General features: G+C 43.1%; 1 protein-coding gene across 1 annotated transcript in view; it reads left to right on the top strand.

Annotated features, from left to right (window-relative positions):
* The window catches only part of Prp8 (pre-mRNA processing factor 8), a 218,037-nt gene that overhangs the window by 75,351 nt on the left and 125,324 nt on the right, over positions 1–17,362 (top strand). Inside the window, exons 9-11 of the mRNA XM_037433717.2 lie at positions 3,123–3,316; positions 3,971–4,280; positions 13,072–13,326. Coding sequence (XP_037289614.1) covers positions 3,123–3,316; positions 3,971–4,280; positions 13,072–13,326 — 759 coding nt within the window. The remainder of the gene's footprint in view (positions 1–3,122; positions 3,317–3,970; positions 4,281–13,071; positions 13,327–17,362) is intronic.

The following is a 17,362-nucleotide window of genomic DNA, read 5'->3' as shown; positions in this document are numbered from 1 at the left end:
GGATTTCGGCCATTTCTTACATTTGTATGGTTGGCTGGAAATCTCCTGGAAATCAAAATTTTTGTGCGTGATCTGGTGACATGAGGAAAAATCCATCCCAGTCGAATCTAGGCTTTTGCGAAACAATTGGACTATTGCATTACAATTTAAACGAATTCGGAGCTTGATGTAAATGTACAGTAAAATCTCGCTGATACGAATTTGCGAAATTCCCCAGCTGAATTTCACTGTCTCCAGTGGGCCTAAATTCGGATGTTCTGGACACTTCGGCCCGTCGGGCCAGGTGATACGAACTTCAGTAGCAAACCATTGAGCAATGAGTGTGAGCAACTTACTAGAAGCTTAGGAAGGATGCGCGCAGCCAACGAAACCGCGGTTCTTTGCCGCGATCTGACAGAATTTCGAAAGTGCACGCATGTCCAACGCTCACCCATTCAAAGTGACATTGCTTTCCCTAAACGCTGTCTACAAAACCTCAACAGATGCAGTAATTGATAGCAAAAAAGCAACGTAGTTTTGAAGGCACTTGCGCGGCCAGCGCACGCGAATTATTAACGGAACTACTGTTTGCCGCAATCGTTCCGAGTGAAACCATGGTTACTGCGACACGACATCAAAAGGGACTACGAGTTCTGAAGATAAGCGATTAAAGCAGTGGTAGATCAAAGGTTATAAAGTCGTAACAAAAGACACGTGTTTCTGTGTTCATGTCAATGCTCACTTATTATTACGGTGAAGCGGACTTTAGCACATTGCAGTTGGCCTCAAACGAAGCTTTTAAGTGCACTTTTGCGGCAGCCAGCTAGCCGTTCCTTGTTGGTTCGTTTGTGTGTGTACCATTAGGCGAGTTCTTTTGACAGAAAGAAATGTTTTGTGCGTGTATCACAGACCAGAAACCGTATTTTTGCTTGTTTTTTTATCATATAAAGTTTCAGGTGATAAGGATATTTTCGATTTCACTTGAGATTCGTACGTATCACCGAGATTCTGCTGTAGTAGGGACACCCCTCCTGCGTTGTTTATAAGCGATTATTAGGCTGCCACGCCTATGTTAACGCTTACGGGTCTGTTTGGGACCCCCCCCCCTTGGTGATGTTTTTTTTTTGTATGTGTGTGAAAATAAAAAGGTGGGGGGGGGGGGTGCAAACGTTCCCCGCTCCCTTCCAGTTGCAGCAATTTCCTGGATTCAGAAACCTTGAGCTTGGCATGTATGAAAATGGGATTTATTGTTAAAATTAGCCTCATTGTACTGATAAGGCTGTATGCATCAGTGCTTTTATAGTTCACGATATATTTTTATTATACTTGCTTATCCAGCTCAACACACATTACTGTGCTGTGGAGTATTGCAGGAACCAAAATATTGCATTTACATCATGCTATTGAATGTCATGCTAGCGAAAGCAACATTTGCCCTATTTGATTAGGGCTTGCGTGCATTAAACATCATTGGGGCTTAGTGCATTTCGCTCAGTAACTGTAGACATGTTGGCTTGTTATTCACATTGTTTGCAACCCTGCAGTAGCTTACTCTTTCCCCATGAAAGAGTCCGTTGTAGTTGCATGCTACGAAGTGTACGAGATTCTTTACCCTTTCATGAAATTTCTGCAAAGCTTGTTGGTTTTACTTTTTCCTTCTTCGGACATTACTCACATTTAAATTTATTTGACACTGAAGTTTTTGTTATTTGCATTAGGCTGTCAGTAAATGGAAATCGCCTAAACAGAACTGCTAACTAAATGAAACAACTGTCTCTGGTATGATTGCTTTGTACTGGAATCCTGCAGCCCTGTTTGTCACTCAGTAAACTGAACTTTTAAATGGACCATACTTTCCTGGTTTCTTCAGGTTCCATTCTATTAGAGTCTGCCGTATGATATCTGATATTATTGCTGTGACTGGTATGTTAGTGTGGCAACATGATGTATTGCAGAGAAACGCGATGCATACACAAGCTCCATCGTGAACTTACTTACAGCGCAACACCAGAAAAAATACAGGACAGGGAAAGAGCACAAGAGAAAGAAAAGACGGCGCTGACTCACAACTCAGTTGTGAGTCAGCGCCGTCTTTTCCTGTATTTTTTCTGGTGTCGAGCTGTAAGTTCACGATGGATCCTAACCAACTGGCCCAACTTACCGTCTTAATACAGAAGCTTATTGCAGAGGTACAACAAAAAATGCATTATGTATGGGCAGACAGAAAGGAAATGGTCACATTGCACGCCTCGAAGTAGGCTGTCAGGTTTCAGACCTAAATATTACTGAGCTATGTAGGGAAGCAGAAGGTGCTGATGCAGGCATTCCTGTGTGTATGAATATGGTGTGCGTCGGGGATCTCGGGTGGTCTTTATTCTTTGTATTTTTTGAAAGCTCTGCATTTCTAAAGGCTGACATCCTCATTCTTTGAACTGTTGGGCAATGTAACTGGTTACAGATCCTTTGAATGAGTGCACATGCTCTCTCAGCCAATCGATTTAACTAATGCCGGCTTGTTTTCCCAATGTAGCCTCTTTTGCATGCAAAGTTAATCTTATGTAATTTCTGTACCTTTTCCCACAGTTTAGTTGTTGTTTTTCTTGCTCACCTTGTGATATAATGCTGAGGGCTTGTCCTGCACTGAACTGAGGTCATGCTTTCTCCGCTCAGCAAGCTCTTTTACAGCTGTGTTCAGAAACACTCCACGACTTGAACTTGACTTGTCACTGCCTTCAATGCAGGTAAAATGCATTTTGAATGTGCAGCTGTAGGTTGTGTCAAGGCAGCACAGATGCACAAACGCGTTTCAAACACGCTGCATTGGAGGCAGTGGCAAGTCAAGTTCAAGTCAAGGAGTGTCTCTGAATACGAGAATTAATCTGTGTGAGACCTTCATGGACATAGGAGTATGACGGCTGTACAATCATCCTCAGTCCATGCTGTCTTTTTGAAGTAGTATTCGGTAATGAATAACTAGCTCTTTTATTGGCACTTTGATTGCAGTGGTGTAGTGATTGATCAGTTAGCATGTTGGGGCATAGTGTTGGTGACAGCTATTTTGCAGATGCCTTCAGTACCATTGAAAATGCCGTCCAGTTGAATCTGTGTTGCATACTGTCTAAATGCACATTTTGCCACTGCAGCAAACTGTGGACCCCTTGCCAGATGACGAGGAAGAGTTCGAGCTGCCAGAGCATGTGCAGCCTTTCCTTCAGGATTGCCCCTTGTACACTGACAACACAGCCAATGGTATTGCATTGCTGTGGGCCCCGCGCCCATTCAACTTGCGCTCAGACCGCACTCGCCGTGCCATTGACATTCCTTTGGTGAAGTCCTGGTAAGCATCAACATTTCTCTGACTCATACTAAATTACTGAAGAGGTGTACTTGCTCTCTTCCAATGCTTCAAAGCATTGGTATACCATATTTTTTCGAATATAAGGCGAGTTTTTTTTTTTTTAATTGTGGCACCTGCTTCTTATACCCCTGCCTTATATTCTACCTAGGGGCAGATTATCCAGGTTCCAAACGATTCAAATGAAGCCGGCACTCCGGTTTTAGGGTGCCCCCCCACAGGACAGAAAAAATGGCCGACTTCATTGTTTTGTTCGAAAAAGTTTAACCGTCCTGCTGGATTCCCCTAATAAAAACAGATTATCCATTTCAACAATCAATATTCAGTCGAACGCGGTTATATTGAACCAACATATATTTTATTTTCATGTACATTGGGTATAAGTATAGAAATGCGCACGTTTATATCGAACAGTATTTTTACCCACCTTCGGATATATCGAACGCCGTGCCAGCTGCAAAGTGGGCTTTGGCACTTACCCCCCTTCTGCGATTTCCGTGGCACCGCGGATTGCATTTAATGAAATGCACTTGCATCTCATTAAATGCAAGTGCATTTTAATGAAAGTAAGCTGTAAAATTTCAGTGTGGCCATCACATGGTAATATTATAATCAAGGTGACACTCTCTGTGACAGGTACCGTGAGCACTGTCCTCCAGGCATGCCTGTGAAGGTCAGGGTCTCGTACCAGAAGTTGCTCAAGTACTTTGTGCTCAATGCACTCAAGCACCGGCCCCCCAAGCCACAGAAGAAGAGGTACCTCTTCAGGTCGTTCAAATCGACCAAGTTCTTCCAGACTACTACAATTGACTGGGTGGAAGCTGGACTGCAGGTGTGTCGCCAGGGCTACAACATGCTCAACCTACTGATCCACCGTAAGAACCTCAACTATCTCCACCTTGACTACAACTTCAACCTCAAGCCTGTCAAGACACTCACCACCAAGGTCAGTCCCTTTGGGAATGCCCTACTGAGGCATTAATGTGGGAGTAAAAATAAACAGCATCTTAAAGTTATGCTTATGCATACTGTCGAACTTTCACGACTTTGCCAAGGCATTCCTCAGATGACCAGATGGCAGAATGGCATGGCCTTGGCCACAAGGCCTATATAATGCTTTTTACCTCAGATCATTTCCTTACGTTACTTGAGGAGCCCTTCATGCCTTTTTATCCTAAGGCTATCTTGAGGGAGCTAGCATATTTTGAGAGCTTCCTTCAACCTTCCTTTTCTAAGGGCCACCCCAGTAAGGTAAGGTGCATGGTTGGGATCGAAAGTAGCTGTGAAATATGGGCTTAACATTCATTTTTAAGAAATTATAAGGAATATATTTCCCGATTGTTGATGAATAATAACGTATACACTGAGCTTCTTCCCGATATGGATGCACAGCATTTGCTGTTTATTGAATTTTTGCCTGTTGCAGCAAGGAAAAAAGCAGCAAGCTATAAAGATTGCTTAAAGAACTTAGGAAATGATGAAACTGTTTTTTATAACTGAGCAGGGTTAAAGGGACACAAAAGTCAACTATTAAATCAACGTTGATTGTTGAAATGGTGGTCCAGAAACCTCGTGTTAATTTTGTGCCAAGGAAGGGCCTATTTTGAAATAAAATCATGTTTTAGTGGTCCGCATCGGGTTAGCGCACTTCAAATTACTTTCCAAGAAGCGGACCGACCGGACCAACTCATGTCTCTGTTGCCGTGCACAACGTTGCCCGGCACACAGTTACTGTTCTGCGCACAGTAAACTTGCTAAAAGGGCTATTGTTCGAGCTCCCTCAAAGTAGGTGCCAGTTTTCAGGCAAATGTCACTTGCCTAAAAGTCTCATCATAGTGGATTACTGATCTCAGTAGCTGAGTCAGTCCATAGTCAACTGAAAGCAGGCGCCCTGTGTCGTTCTTTCCCTCCCCACAGAAGCTCTGCGTTTTACCAAGAAAAAGCATTCCTCCAAGGAAATTAGAAGTCCTTCGTGAAATGAACCACCATAACTGATATGTGGTATGTCCTATGGGTGTCATGTACAGAACCTGTTTAAACTTTTGAACTCACAGATCTTGGATCGATGGACAGTGAAAACATGCCACCGGTGTTAGGAATAGAAAGGAGGGTTCGCTGCAGTTATGGGTTCACTCAGACCGTAGCGATTTTCTCCTACATTGGCAACTGCGCCTGCATAATTGTGGAAGAAGCTGGAATGGGATGTTCTGCTCCCTGGTGGCTGCGACACTTTGACAAGGTCCTCAGCAACACACTCTATCGCGCTGGCTGCATAGAATCATTGAGTGATTAGCAGCTTTAGCTAAGGCGATAAAGGCTTTCCTCTGTTATCGTTATGTTGAGGAGTAGCTCTTCCAGTATGTGCACCACAGACTGCTTCGTGAAGCGATACCTCATCCGGAAGTTGTGTAGTTCTTGAAGGTTCAACCGATGCCTCAAGTTCCTGATTGAAGGTGTCACATAGTGATACAGGCCACTGTACAAGAAATCACTCGCTCGCTGGTGAGCTCAGGCAATGACGCGCAGAGCATTACTCTGTTTTTTCAACTGGCCACAGCTGTGTACCACTGATATACTATCCAGGTCAAATGAAATCTGAACAGCGGCAAGCCTTTACGATGGTATAGTGCACGCCGTCCACTTATCACCATGGACAGGCACTCATATATGCGCAGAGCTGCCGAACAGGACGCATGTGCCTGTCAATGGTGATGACTGGACGATGCGTACTATACCATCGTGAAGGCTTGCCACTGTTCAGGTTTCATTTGATGTGATAGTCCCTCCTTTCCCACCTGTTGGCAAACCCGATAGCACTGTAGAGAATCACCCTCTCAGTGCAAGGAGTGAGATAAGGAGGCATGAAGATAGCCCCAGTGCTACTTTAATTTAGGGAGCACCAAGGAGTGCCTCAATCAAAGAACCCTAGTAAGGGTCATACCAGAACACCCAATAAGGAGTCCTCAGTCAAGTTGAGGCCCCCTCACTGAGATAAGGAGCGTTTCAGAACGTAGCCCTACATTTCCCAAAGAACTGTTTTGATTCCATCTTGAACATCTTGGAAAACTACATCAACAACAAAATTGTAAGTAGGTAGATATCCGAATTTGAGTTTAGATTTAAGCTATTTCTTTGCAGGTCCTTCTCGGTCTTCTTTTAATTTAGATGTGTGTCGATGAGTGTGGGTGATATTCAACAAAAAATTTTAATGCATGCTTTTGAACTCTTTATCTACCAGGGGAAGAATAGGTGTTTTTTGTTGGTTACACTAGCTCTTCTACTACTGTATTTAATTTTTTTTATGTATAACATAAACCAAAAGTCCAATGAATGACATTTTTATGCACTTAAGTTTCATTGAGAGGTATGTTATGCAAGTGACATAAATTGCTAGATTCCAGAATGTGGGGCAAAAATTCAACAGAGTGTCCAAGGAGATTCTTCTGTCTACAGTAAAAGGAATTGGGGGATCCTTGAGTTTCAACATTAATACATAAACACGATAGTGGTGGCCTGTCCCTAGTGTGTACTTCAACCACGTACTGCATACTTTTTATTTACAATGTTATTCGAGCAGTTTAAGTTGTGTATATTACTACAGTGTAATCAATAAAGTTAAAAGTGACTTGTGTCAGTGAAGCTTTCGCTTATGGCTGCATTCATTGTAATGGGTAGTATGCTTTAAAGCTCAAGCAATTATGCATGCAAGATTTTTTTTTGAATTTGTATGCACCCACTACATTGTTTTAAGGGAATATGCAGGGTAATGTGTGTGCCTTTTGTAATGGGTGGCCGACTTTAAACCGCAAAGTCATTTGGATAATCACATGTTCTCATGCCCGTTGGCAATGTACGCTTGTACCACACTATATCACTGCGATATTACAAGTTGTACTGTGAAGCCTGTATACAGGATGTGTGTGTTTCTAAAGCTTCGAAGTTACTTTCTCTGGGTTTCCAAGCAGAGGAATTTAATTTCACTGTATTTCCAAGCAGATGCACGGCTGTGTGGCAGAACACCTTTTTGCTACTCAAACAGCCTTTGATCAATCTTCACTTGGACCCTATAATTTTTATTACTTTATTTGCGTCTTTCTCTATTTTTCAGTCATGCACACGATGATGATTTTTTGCTCACAATCAAGGATACCAATACCAATGCCGACATATCTGCGAAACGAGCTCTTTAACGCTATACCATTAAAAATAACAACAAATACGAAATAATGCGAAGGTGGCATCGCCGATGTTCAACTCACCATGAAGGGTCCATGGGCGATGACCTGCGGTGACGCCCCCATAGACCCACTGCGAGAGAAGTCCATTGGCGCCAGGCGCAGCTCCCCGAAGTGCCTCGCTCCTTTTTCCCGTGTGCCCACCAAGCCTCGCCTTCGTGGTACTGCCAGTGCGTGCTAATCATGATGATGATGATCAACTCACGCACGCACTGCACCACTTGCCGCTCGGTGGTTGTTAAAGGGGTCGTGAAACACTTGAACACTTTCAGAAAATTTTAAACTGTATTCAGAATCCTGGCCATATTTTAATTACTACGCTTGTGCGAATAGTGAATTTCAGGCTTGTAGTGAATAGTGATTTTGGTCGAATAATTTCATATCGAATTCAAATAGTACATATGACATATGAAGAAAAATGACCATATATTTATTATGACCCAACTAACCTGCACAATATTTTTTAAAATTGAAATAGGGCCTCTATGCAAATGCCTTTTTATTTTTCTGTTCTAAAGAAGTCAAAACAACTTTGAGTAGTAGCAGGATTTGACTTTCGGCAGAATGCGAGTCATAACTTTTATAAAATGTAACATTTTTAAGTTCATTATACTTGGAGCATATAAGCCATCATAACAAGCTTTTAAGCTTAATAAATCGAATTGATTTGAAGGTAATATTTCTATTTAAAGGGGCCATGCGACACTTTTTCAAGGAGTCATGGAAGGGATTCACTAAAGAATCTTATTGCCTCATGAATTCACCGTCCCAAAAATTTTTAGTCCTTCCAGTATGCGTGGTGTTGCAAAAATTTGATGTGAATGCTCTGTTCTCGTCTCAATGAAAGTGCTGGAAGCTAAGTCGGGAGGAATTGTACGAGGAGAGAAAATACGTCGCGTGCTTTCTGGAGTCGTTTGTCGAGAGAAGAGAGCAATTTTTAGCTGACTTTGAAAACTTGTCGTGAATCGCACGCCGCATGCTGCTCTTTAATATCTGACTTGCGTGTCCTCGGCAGCCTCGACTACTGATCGGCAGCGTTTCCTTACAGTGCTCAAAAAGTGTTGTAGGGCCCCTTTAAATTTGAAGGAGGGCTTCGCGGCAAAGTGGATTTCTTTTGGATAGGTGCTTTCACGGTTCAGCACCCCTATACCTCAGTGAAACCACCTTTACAGGTGGTACATTCGGATTAATATGCATGTATTCGTTCCTTGCGAATACTTTGAAATTTTCGATAACGTAAATTCGAATCGAAGCGAATTCAAATACCCTACTATTCGTTCACACAAGCCTATTCATTACTATACTTGACTCATTTCATCATCCGGATTCATTAAGTCACTATAAAAGTGCAATTTTGATTCCCCACTAACGTTTTTCTCAACTGTAAAACTGTCGTCACTTCAAATCACTATAAAATCACTATGTCGTCACTATAAAAGTGCAATTTTGATTCCCCACTAACGTTTTTCTCAACTGTAAAACTGTCGTCACTTCAAATCAGCCAATTAAAATTGCTTAAAGTCTGCAAGCTTTTCTTCGTGGCGGGACATTTTATTTTCAGCCCGCAGTAACTTTTTCTGACTGACATACATACATTTTTGCATTGAGATTAGTGGAAACCTTACAAACATTCCCGTGTTGTTTCGTTTAAGCAAGAGTTTATCTTAACAGAGTTCGTATTAGAGGGAGTTTACTACTGCCAGTGCCATCACGTGTGCATGGCAATAATCTGATTTGTTTGTTCAAGTCGTAGCAGGTAGGTTTTATGCCAGCATGTAGCCTACGGGTGAAGCTCTTCATATTCAAGGGTTCGCACAATGTTTGAGCTTTATGATCTTTGAGCTTGATGGTTTATGATTGCCGTGGACGAAACTGTTGTTAATAAAAGCTTGATCATAGCGTCCATGCAGCTCTAAAAACATGCGTGCGGCCATGCACACTCAGTAGAAAAGAAATTGTTGAGCACGGCATATGTTGCTGAATAAACCTAACTCACTAAAGCACGATAATGAATGTTGACTATGCAGTTTTGAAGCAATGCAGCAAAAAAAAATGTACTGGTTGTTGTAGCTTTGACCCTAGTCGTTATTGATGCCATGATAGATAGTTGATTGATTGATATGGGGGGTTAACGTCCCAAAACCATGATATGATTATGAGAGACACCATAGTGGAGAGCTCTGGAAATTTAGACCACCTGGGGTTCTTTAACATGCACCCATATCTGAGCACATGGGCCTACAGCATTTTGGCCTCCATCGAAAATGCAGCCGCTGCAGCCGGAATTCGATCCCGTGACCTGCGCGTCAACAGCCGGGATTTTAGCCACTAGACCATCACGGTAGGGTCGATGATAGTTTGTGCCCACGCAGTTCATGTGTGCTGAGTTAAATCGAAAACGAAACAAGTTTTCTGCAGCCGCTGAGCCTTGGTTTCTAGCGGCATTGTAGATGACGACCACGCCTTTCTGAAGGCCAGTAACTGTTTTGGCTGTTTTCGAATGCTATTTTTCTGGCTTTGTCTCGCATGTTTGTGGCGCTTCGCGATTGTTGCGCATTGAGGATCATCTGAATTAACCGGGTTGCAGCCAGATGGGGTCGTATCGATGAAAGTCTGATGCCATTAAAAAGAAATGCATATGCTTGCCGGGACCCTGTCTCCCACACACTTGAAATATCCGATCTTTCAGATGGGGCAGCAAAATTAATGAGCTTCTACTGTAAAAAAAATGAAAGAAGAAAAGTACACGAGATACTTTGCTGTCCAAATTCAAGCTTTATTATTCAACTCAACTTCCCCTACAAAAATCTTACTGTAAGCAATACAATCTGGCGTGTCGTGCGGCACAGCAGTGTCTTGATGTAAAGCATAGCGTAATGTCGCTGTTTTGCACTGTACTTCTGCTTTAAGCTTTAGTTTTTAGTTGCACGTGCATTTCTTAGAGCTGTGGGGTCTCGAATTGGCGAGCGAGTGCCAAGCCACGCTCTTGGAGTGAAAGGACACTGTAGATACGGTTGGTACAAACCGAATAACACACACACATTTATTTAACTACTTTAGAACGACGATATTGTCTGCCAAATTGTTATAACATAAATTGTAATTAACACGTTAAGGACATCCGTACACAATATTACCATACACTCCTTGACAAGCACTATAACACTACAAACACACAATAACATGACAAATACAATAACACACCCAAAGTGGCGTCGTTATTGCTTGACTACCCACGAGGGCCCTCGACGCGCATCTTGCGGTGCAATGCACCGGGGACCCACGCTAGATACAGCCGTTCGCAGCAACCGCCACGCGCAGAAGAGACTCGCTCAACTCTCGCCCGCCATCAAGGCTTGCCTTACACCGTTGGTCACTGCTGGCGCTACATCATGATGATGATAGTGGCGACCAACGCGAACACGCCACCTACCGCCAGGTGGTTGTAGCCCGAAATGCGGCTTTTGAGCAAGACAAGTGCACCACGCAGCGCAAACAACTTTGCAGGGGGTGTCTGCACCCCCACACAGGCTGGTGCTGAAATGTGAACAGAGACAACCCGAAGCAGAAAGCATAGGTGGTCAATCTTTTGAGCTGGTTTGCATTGTCCTTGCTCTCGGAGCCAAAATACAACCAAAAAAGCGGCATTCTCAAACCTGCTGCGTTTGTGATTAAATTGATAAGTCACAAACACGCTGGGATGCTAATGTATAAATTCATTAGATCAGCCACAAACAGACTGGAATGCTAATATCTACAATATTTCTAATATCTAGCTGCAGCCATTTTTGCTTTTCACTGATTTGATAGCGCAACTTCAGTGTGCATAAAAAAAAGTCCTAATTGGAGGGAGGGGGGGTAAAATCGGCAGAACCCCCGTATCTTGGAAATCGATGTTATGCTATGCACACGAAAAGAGGGTGATTGCGTTGTAATTTTTTTTATTGAGCGAGACGTTACAAAATTTGGCATAAGATATCTACAAATTTTGTACACACAGATATGTTACAGTCGGATAATTGCTGTTGCATAACGATGGCAACAGCGTCATGGGTATTGGCAACACCAGAATCGGTAAGCTGATATATAGCGCTTGTGCCAGCGACGATGGCAGCCCGGGACATTGCAAGATAAATAAGCTTCAGTGGATGGCACTTCACTACAATTGTCGTTAGGCAGATGTGACGGCTGCATGATAGTACGTATTTACGTATTTTCTGAAACATTAGGGTCTATTTGAAAGAAAGTTTCGAGATGTGGTGTGGCTTTGTGGTAGACCACTTGGTTGTCACGCAAAATGCTGGGCTTCAATTCCTGCTGGGTTCTGACCCGCTGCCGATGTCAGGTTTTTCTTAACACTCATGCATTAAAATTACCCGTGTTTGTTCTTACTATTCCTGGTGAAATATGAATTGTCAATAACCTGTGGTGCATACGCGCATACGAGTGGCACATGCTCGTCCATGGATATGTGCCACTGTTTTGTGCGAAGTGCTTGACAACGTATGCGATGATATTGGGACTTTATTCATGTCATGACCAGCGAGCCATATCCGTCAAACCATCTTACCCTCCCATACTAATTTTAATTTACCCCAAGTTGAGGGACTGGTCATGAGAAAACCCAGGCGTAGGTGGCCAGACAGATGGATGGATGCCAAAACTGCTTTCATTACGCAAAGAAATGCTTTACATAAAAAAAACAAGAAGGAAGCTGTAGTTCTCATCAAGAACGAACGATGCACTATGTCTCTGAATGGTGGGGATAGTCTTGAAAACAGCAATGGAAATCATTGATACTGGGCTATAGATTATGGTTGGGTAGAGGAAGAATTGAGGTCCATTGTTCAGTTTCTTTTAGTCAACTTCACTGCAAGACACTAGTGTTGTATAGTGTAGAAATGGTAAACAGTTGTTCTTTGATTGCTGTAAAATTCCAAGCAGAGGCTTCGTTTGAGCAAGTGGAAATTAGTGGTGGGTGATGGCATTAACTCATAAAAGCACCAAAAATTCATGATGGTGACTAGCAGTTTTTTTTTTTTCCAGGTCTGCTCTTGTGTGGGTTGTGGCACATTGTAACACTGAACCGCTATTTGCACCAACCATATTTAGTCGCATAATGATTGCACTTTTTTACATTTTTTTCCGACAATTGTAACAGTCTTCTGTTATAATCGCAATCTCAATCTACACCTGGCACTGTCCGCACTCTTTTACATTTTCCCCCCACAATTCTAACAGTCTTCTATTAAAATTGCAATCTCAATCCACACCTGGCACTGTCCACACATTGAAAATGACGATTTAGATTGTGCGAGGCGCATGCACATCTTTTAAACATCATTTATATTAATGTTCTTGTTGGCATGAACCAGGTGATGATGCAAGGCTTCTGGAGTGGCATGTCATTAATACACCCTGAAATATGTGCCTGTAGTGTTGCCAGTGCATGGTTTGTTGCATATGTTTTAATCATTGGTATGTTGCATGTCCTTGATGCAGGAGCGCAAGAAGAGTCGCTTTGGCAATGCATTCCACTTGTGTCGTGAAATCCTTCGGCTGACCAAGTTGGTGGTGGACAGCCATGTGCAGTACCGGCTGAACAATGTGGATGCCTTCCAACTGTCCGATGGCCTGCAGTATGTGTTCGCCCACGTAGGCCAGCTGACGGGCATGTACCGCTACAAGTACAAGCTGATGCGACAGATCCGCATGTGCAAAGACCTCAAGCATCTGGTCTACTATCGCTTCAACACGGTCAGTCCTGTGCTCCTTGCCGTCGACAGTGCTGTCCTGTCATGCTTTTGTTTCCCTCTGTTAACATTTTCATTGAAGAGGGGGGAGCCTGCCTGCAGGTGACAATTTTCTCACGAGGCAGTGTCCAAGTTGCGTGGGAACAGTCTGAAAAGTTGAGATGCTTGTACAGCTCGGCACTTCAATTTCTTCATTGTTGCCAACAGCGAGAAAACCCAGACATAGCTGCTTAAATCTGCTCCAACTCTTTCATTCAATTTTTCATCTTCAATGCCTGCTGCCGACCTCTAGAGAAAGTGGGGGAGAGATAGGCACTTAAGTACTTATTAAGTGTGGCTGCAAGCTGCTTGCACCTTGTATGTGCATTGTCTCTGGTGGCTGGTTCCTAGCAACTTTCTCTGGCACTTGGTGATCTCAGTAGCACTGGATATGACTGGCTTGCTAGTAGAGTTAGTTTATTGTTTCTGTGTAAAGGTGCGCTCATGAAGCACTGCATTGACATGAAGCACTACACACATTTTGACAGGATACTCTGAGCATGGAAATTCAGATAGGCTCTAACGATAATAGAGGCTGCAGTTCTTTGATAGAATGGTAGCTTGGGGTTGTTAGTGATTATTGTTTATCTGGATCTCCATAGTTAGGAAAATTGGTTAAATGGCAGCACGGTCTCACAAAACTGTGTATACTTCAATGTTGTCAAATTCTCGTTAATTCAGGGTGATTTAGCCTTGCACCGGTTAACTCTGACAACTCTGCAGCGATCTATCGGGACTACAGCCAACCCTCGTTATAACGAAGTTCAAGGTGGAGTCGTAATTACTTCATTATAATCATTAGTTTGTTATAGCCAATATTAATTTGTACCAGCAATTAGCCAGCAAGATAGAATGTACATTCCAACAAATATCGTAGCAGCCCACTGCGGAGAAAAACGGCCGTCGGAAAGCAAAATATAGCAAAATGACAAAGAACAATGCCCTTTATTTCCGCTGCATTCAGCACACCAGCTGGCAGATCAATTCGAAAAAAAATAGTCCTTAATCTTATTGACTTTGCCGACTCTTTTTCACGTGGATGCCTGCTTTTTCAGCTGCAGCAGTTATTTCGAGTGCGTCCTCGCCGTCATCGTAAGCACCAAAGAAGCAGCACAGCAGGTCTGTCGCATTCAGCATTTGCACGGGCGTCGGGTTCGTGAACATTAGGCTCCGGGGTGTCGACACATTCGTCACTGTTTCCACGTCACTGTATTGTTTTCATTCGGGACAATTTCCACATCTGACAACTCTTCAGTTGTCGCCGCGTCAGCATCGACACCGACGTACATGCAGAAAGTGTTGCAGTCAGGCACAACGCCGGCGTTAAGGAGAGCGTCCCACGACGTCTGTGCAGGGTCGCCCGCGGCGCCCAACGACATCGCCAAAATCTTCGGTTACCTTTTTTTTTCTTGACGCCAGACTCAACAGCTTTCAACATTGCAGGCTTCTGCTCGATTGTTTATTTTTGCGCTTACGTTTGCCACTGCCATTGTCCATCTCATGCCTGGTGGCAGAAACTGATAGAGTTAGTGTTGCTCTTCCACTGGGAACGACAAGGACAAACGCCGCGATCTCCGGCGCCTCGGGGGCGTGTGAGGCTCCGGCGCGGAGCTGAAGGGGAGAAGAAGGTCAGATCCACAGGTGGGTCAACGAGTTCGACAGCAGAGGAGAGGCTAACTGACGCGCATGCTCGGGGAGTTGCTGGGCGGGCGAGTCCATTAGTTCCTGAGGAAAGGGGAGGCAGGGAGCTTCACTACCACACGCGTTGTGGCAGGCCGCAGGCGGCTTCTGAGGAGCGCAAGGCGCAAGTTTTGAATTACCGCAGCCGTGATGAAACGTGAACCGTCGCACACTATTGAATTGATGTATTCAAAATATTGAATTTATGTATACCAAAATGATCAGTAAATGCTCATTGCAGACAAAGAATGGTTTATTTTATCCATTGTGAGGAAACTTTTGCTTCGTTAAATTGAGGTTTTAAATATATGGGCGTCTATGGGAATTTCAAGGGGAATTACAGTTGCTTCGTTATATCTATTAGTTTGTTATATCCCACTTTGTTATAACGAGGTCTTACTGTATATACTTTCCGTAATATAGATTGACGGTTGTTTTCAACGCGGGCATATTGCGTGCTAGCCCAGTTCTACCGCTGAGCCTGCTGGTGCTTATTGCCGGTTGATAAGGGCAAGGGAACAAGTGTCGTCATTGAGGGAGTCTTCGAAGTCGATGGTAGATGCACTGTTTGGTCTGTCTGTTTCAGTTTCGCCTGCTAAGTTTGCCAGATCTCATTTCCTCGCTATGATTATCAGTGGCCATATTTCAGAAATTTCAAAGTGGCTATGGGCTATTCACAGCAAGGGTTATTCTTTGCTAATGTTCGTAGTGGCTTAGTAATGGATTATGGTTTTTATATGAAAGTTATTGTATACCTTGCTTGACTTCGGCTCTTTAGGGGAGCCAAAAAGCAGTTCGGAAACTGTAGTTTACTTCTCATTAGAGTATAGTAGACTCGAGCTTATTCAAACTCTGATAATTCACACTTTCAGTTAATTCAAACAAAATTAAATTTTTTGGTTGGCCCTCTATTCTTTCGATGTATTTAAAATTAAAAGCCTCTTAATTCAAACTCCATCATTCGGTTAATTCATACTTTTTTCAGGTTCATACCAGAAAATATCAACTGCTTTCCCACTACTATTTAAAAATTTGTGTGCTCCTATTATTGGCACACAGAGGCTTGGCAAGTGAAGAAATGTTTGAAACGAAGCACATGCATGGTAAACCGCGATGCTTCTCAACTGGTATAGAGAGCTTTGTGCTGAAGGCGCATACCTATAGTAATGAAGCAGTTGGGAATTCACAATTTTATTTAAAATATCTGATCAGCTGTAAATGGCCAATAAACTTGTGGAATATACACCTCTGCTTTCTGTTCATTGTGTGCAGTTAGGGCTTAGAAACACTTACAAATTTTAAATGTGATACAATGAATGCCTAATCATAATATGTGGTGTCACCTCACCCAGAATCATCTATATGAGAACTGATAATTCACACTTCTTGATAATTCAAACAAAATTCAAAGGTCCCTTCGAGTTTGAATTATTGAGAGTTGACTGTAGTTTGGATTGACAATGATCTATAAGAGACAATGCATGTATGGATCACAATTTTATACATAATAACATGTGGTGAGCAATTAATTGCTGCTAGTGCTTACATCTCATCATACGCGCGTCTTCTCAGCATTCCTGCTTTAAATGCTTTCCAATATCTCTTTGTGAACAATTTTTCGTGCGTTTTCTCTCGCTGACTGCTGGGGGGGGGGGGGGTAACCTCGGCAGGAAGGGGAAGGTGAAGCTTTAAATGAAAAAAAGTCACAGTTTCGCCACATGGCCGAAGCAATGAATACGATAGCAGCACATTGGACTGTTACATTAAGTAAGGCTAGGAGATTTAGGGACCATATGAAACAAAATGGAGTGAACACTGTCGAATATATGTTGAGCTGCAGCATTGCTCACACGCACAGCAGTACATTCTTCCTGTGTCTGGGCATGTATGCGAGCCCAGTTTGTTTCAGCGCAGCTATTATTTTGTTAAGGCTGTTAGTACTCAGGTATTTGCACGACCTGCGGTGGCATCTTAAAGGCTGGACTACATACAGTTTTTGTCCGCGTTTGTCCAACGTTTTCTTCCTTGGTGTCAGCTGACGTCAACAATACTGGTGATGATAGTTTCAATGCACTTCGCCGACATGTCCACCTCAAATTGTCCCAGACTTTGCACTGTGGGTATCGACGCCTGAAGCAGCTTGATGGTGGGAGAAGCTTGCTAGCTTGCTTGTTCCTTGATATATGGCTCCCACCAACCACAGGGGATCGGCCATGAAATCAGTGGTTAGTATAAAGAAATTTTCTTACTTTTTAAAAAAATTGATTGCCAGAATAATAAACAAAAATTTTAGAATAATCAATGCGCCGCTGGCAGCCACT

This window comes from Rhipicephalus microplus, chromosome 3, assembly GCF_043290135.1.
Source record: "Rhipicephalus microplus isolate Deutch F79 chromosome 3, USDA_Rmic, whole genome shotgun sequence".
Lineage (NCBI taxonomy): Eukaryota > Metazoa > Arthropoda > Arachnida > Ixodida > Ixodidae > Rhipicephalus > Rhipicephalus microplus.
This window is presented reverse-complemented; position numbering and strand designations above follow the sequence as displayed.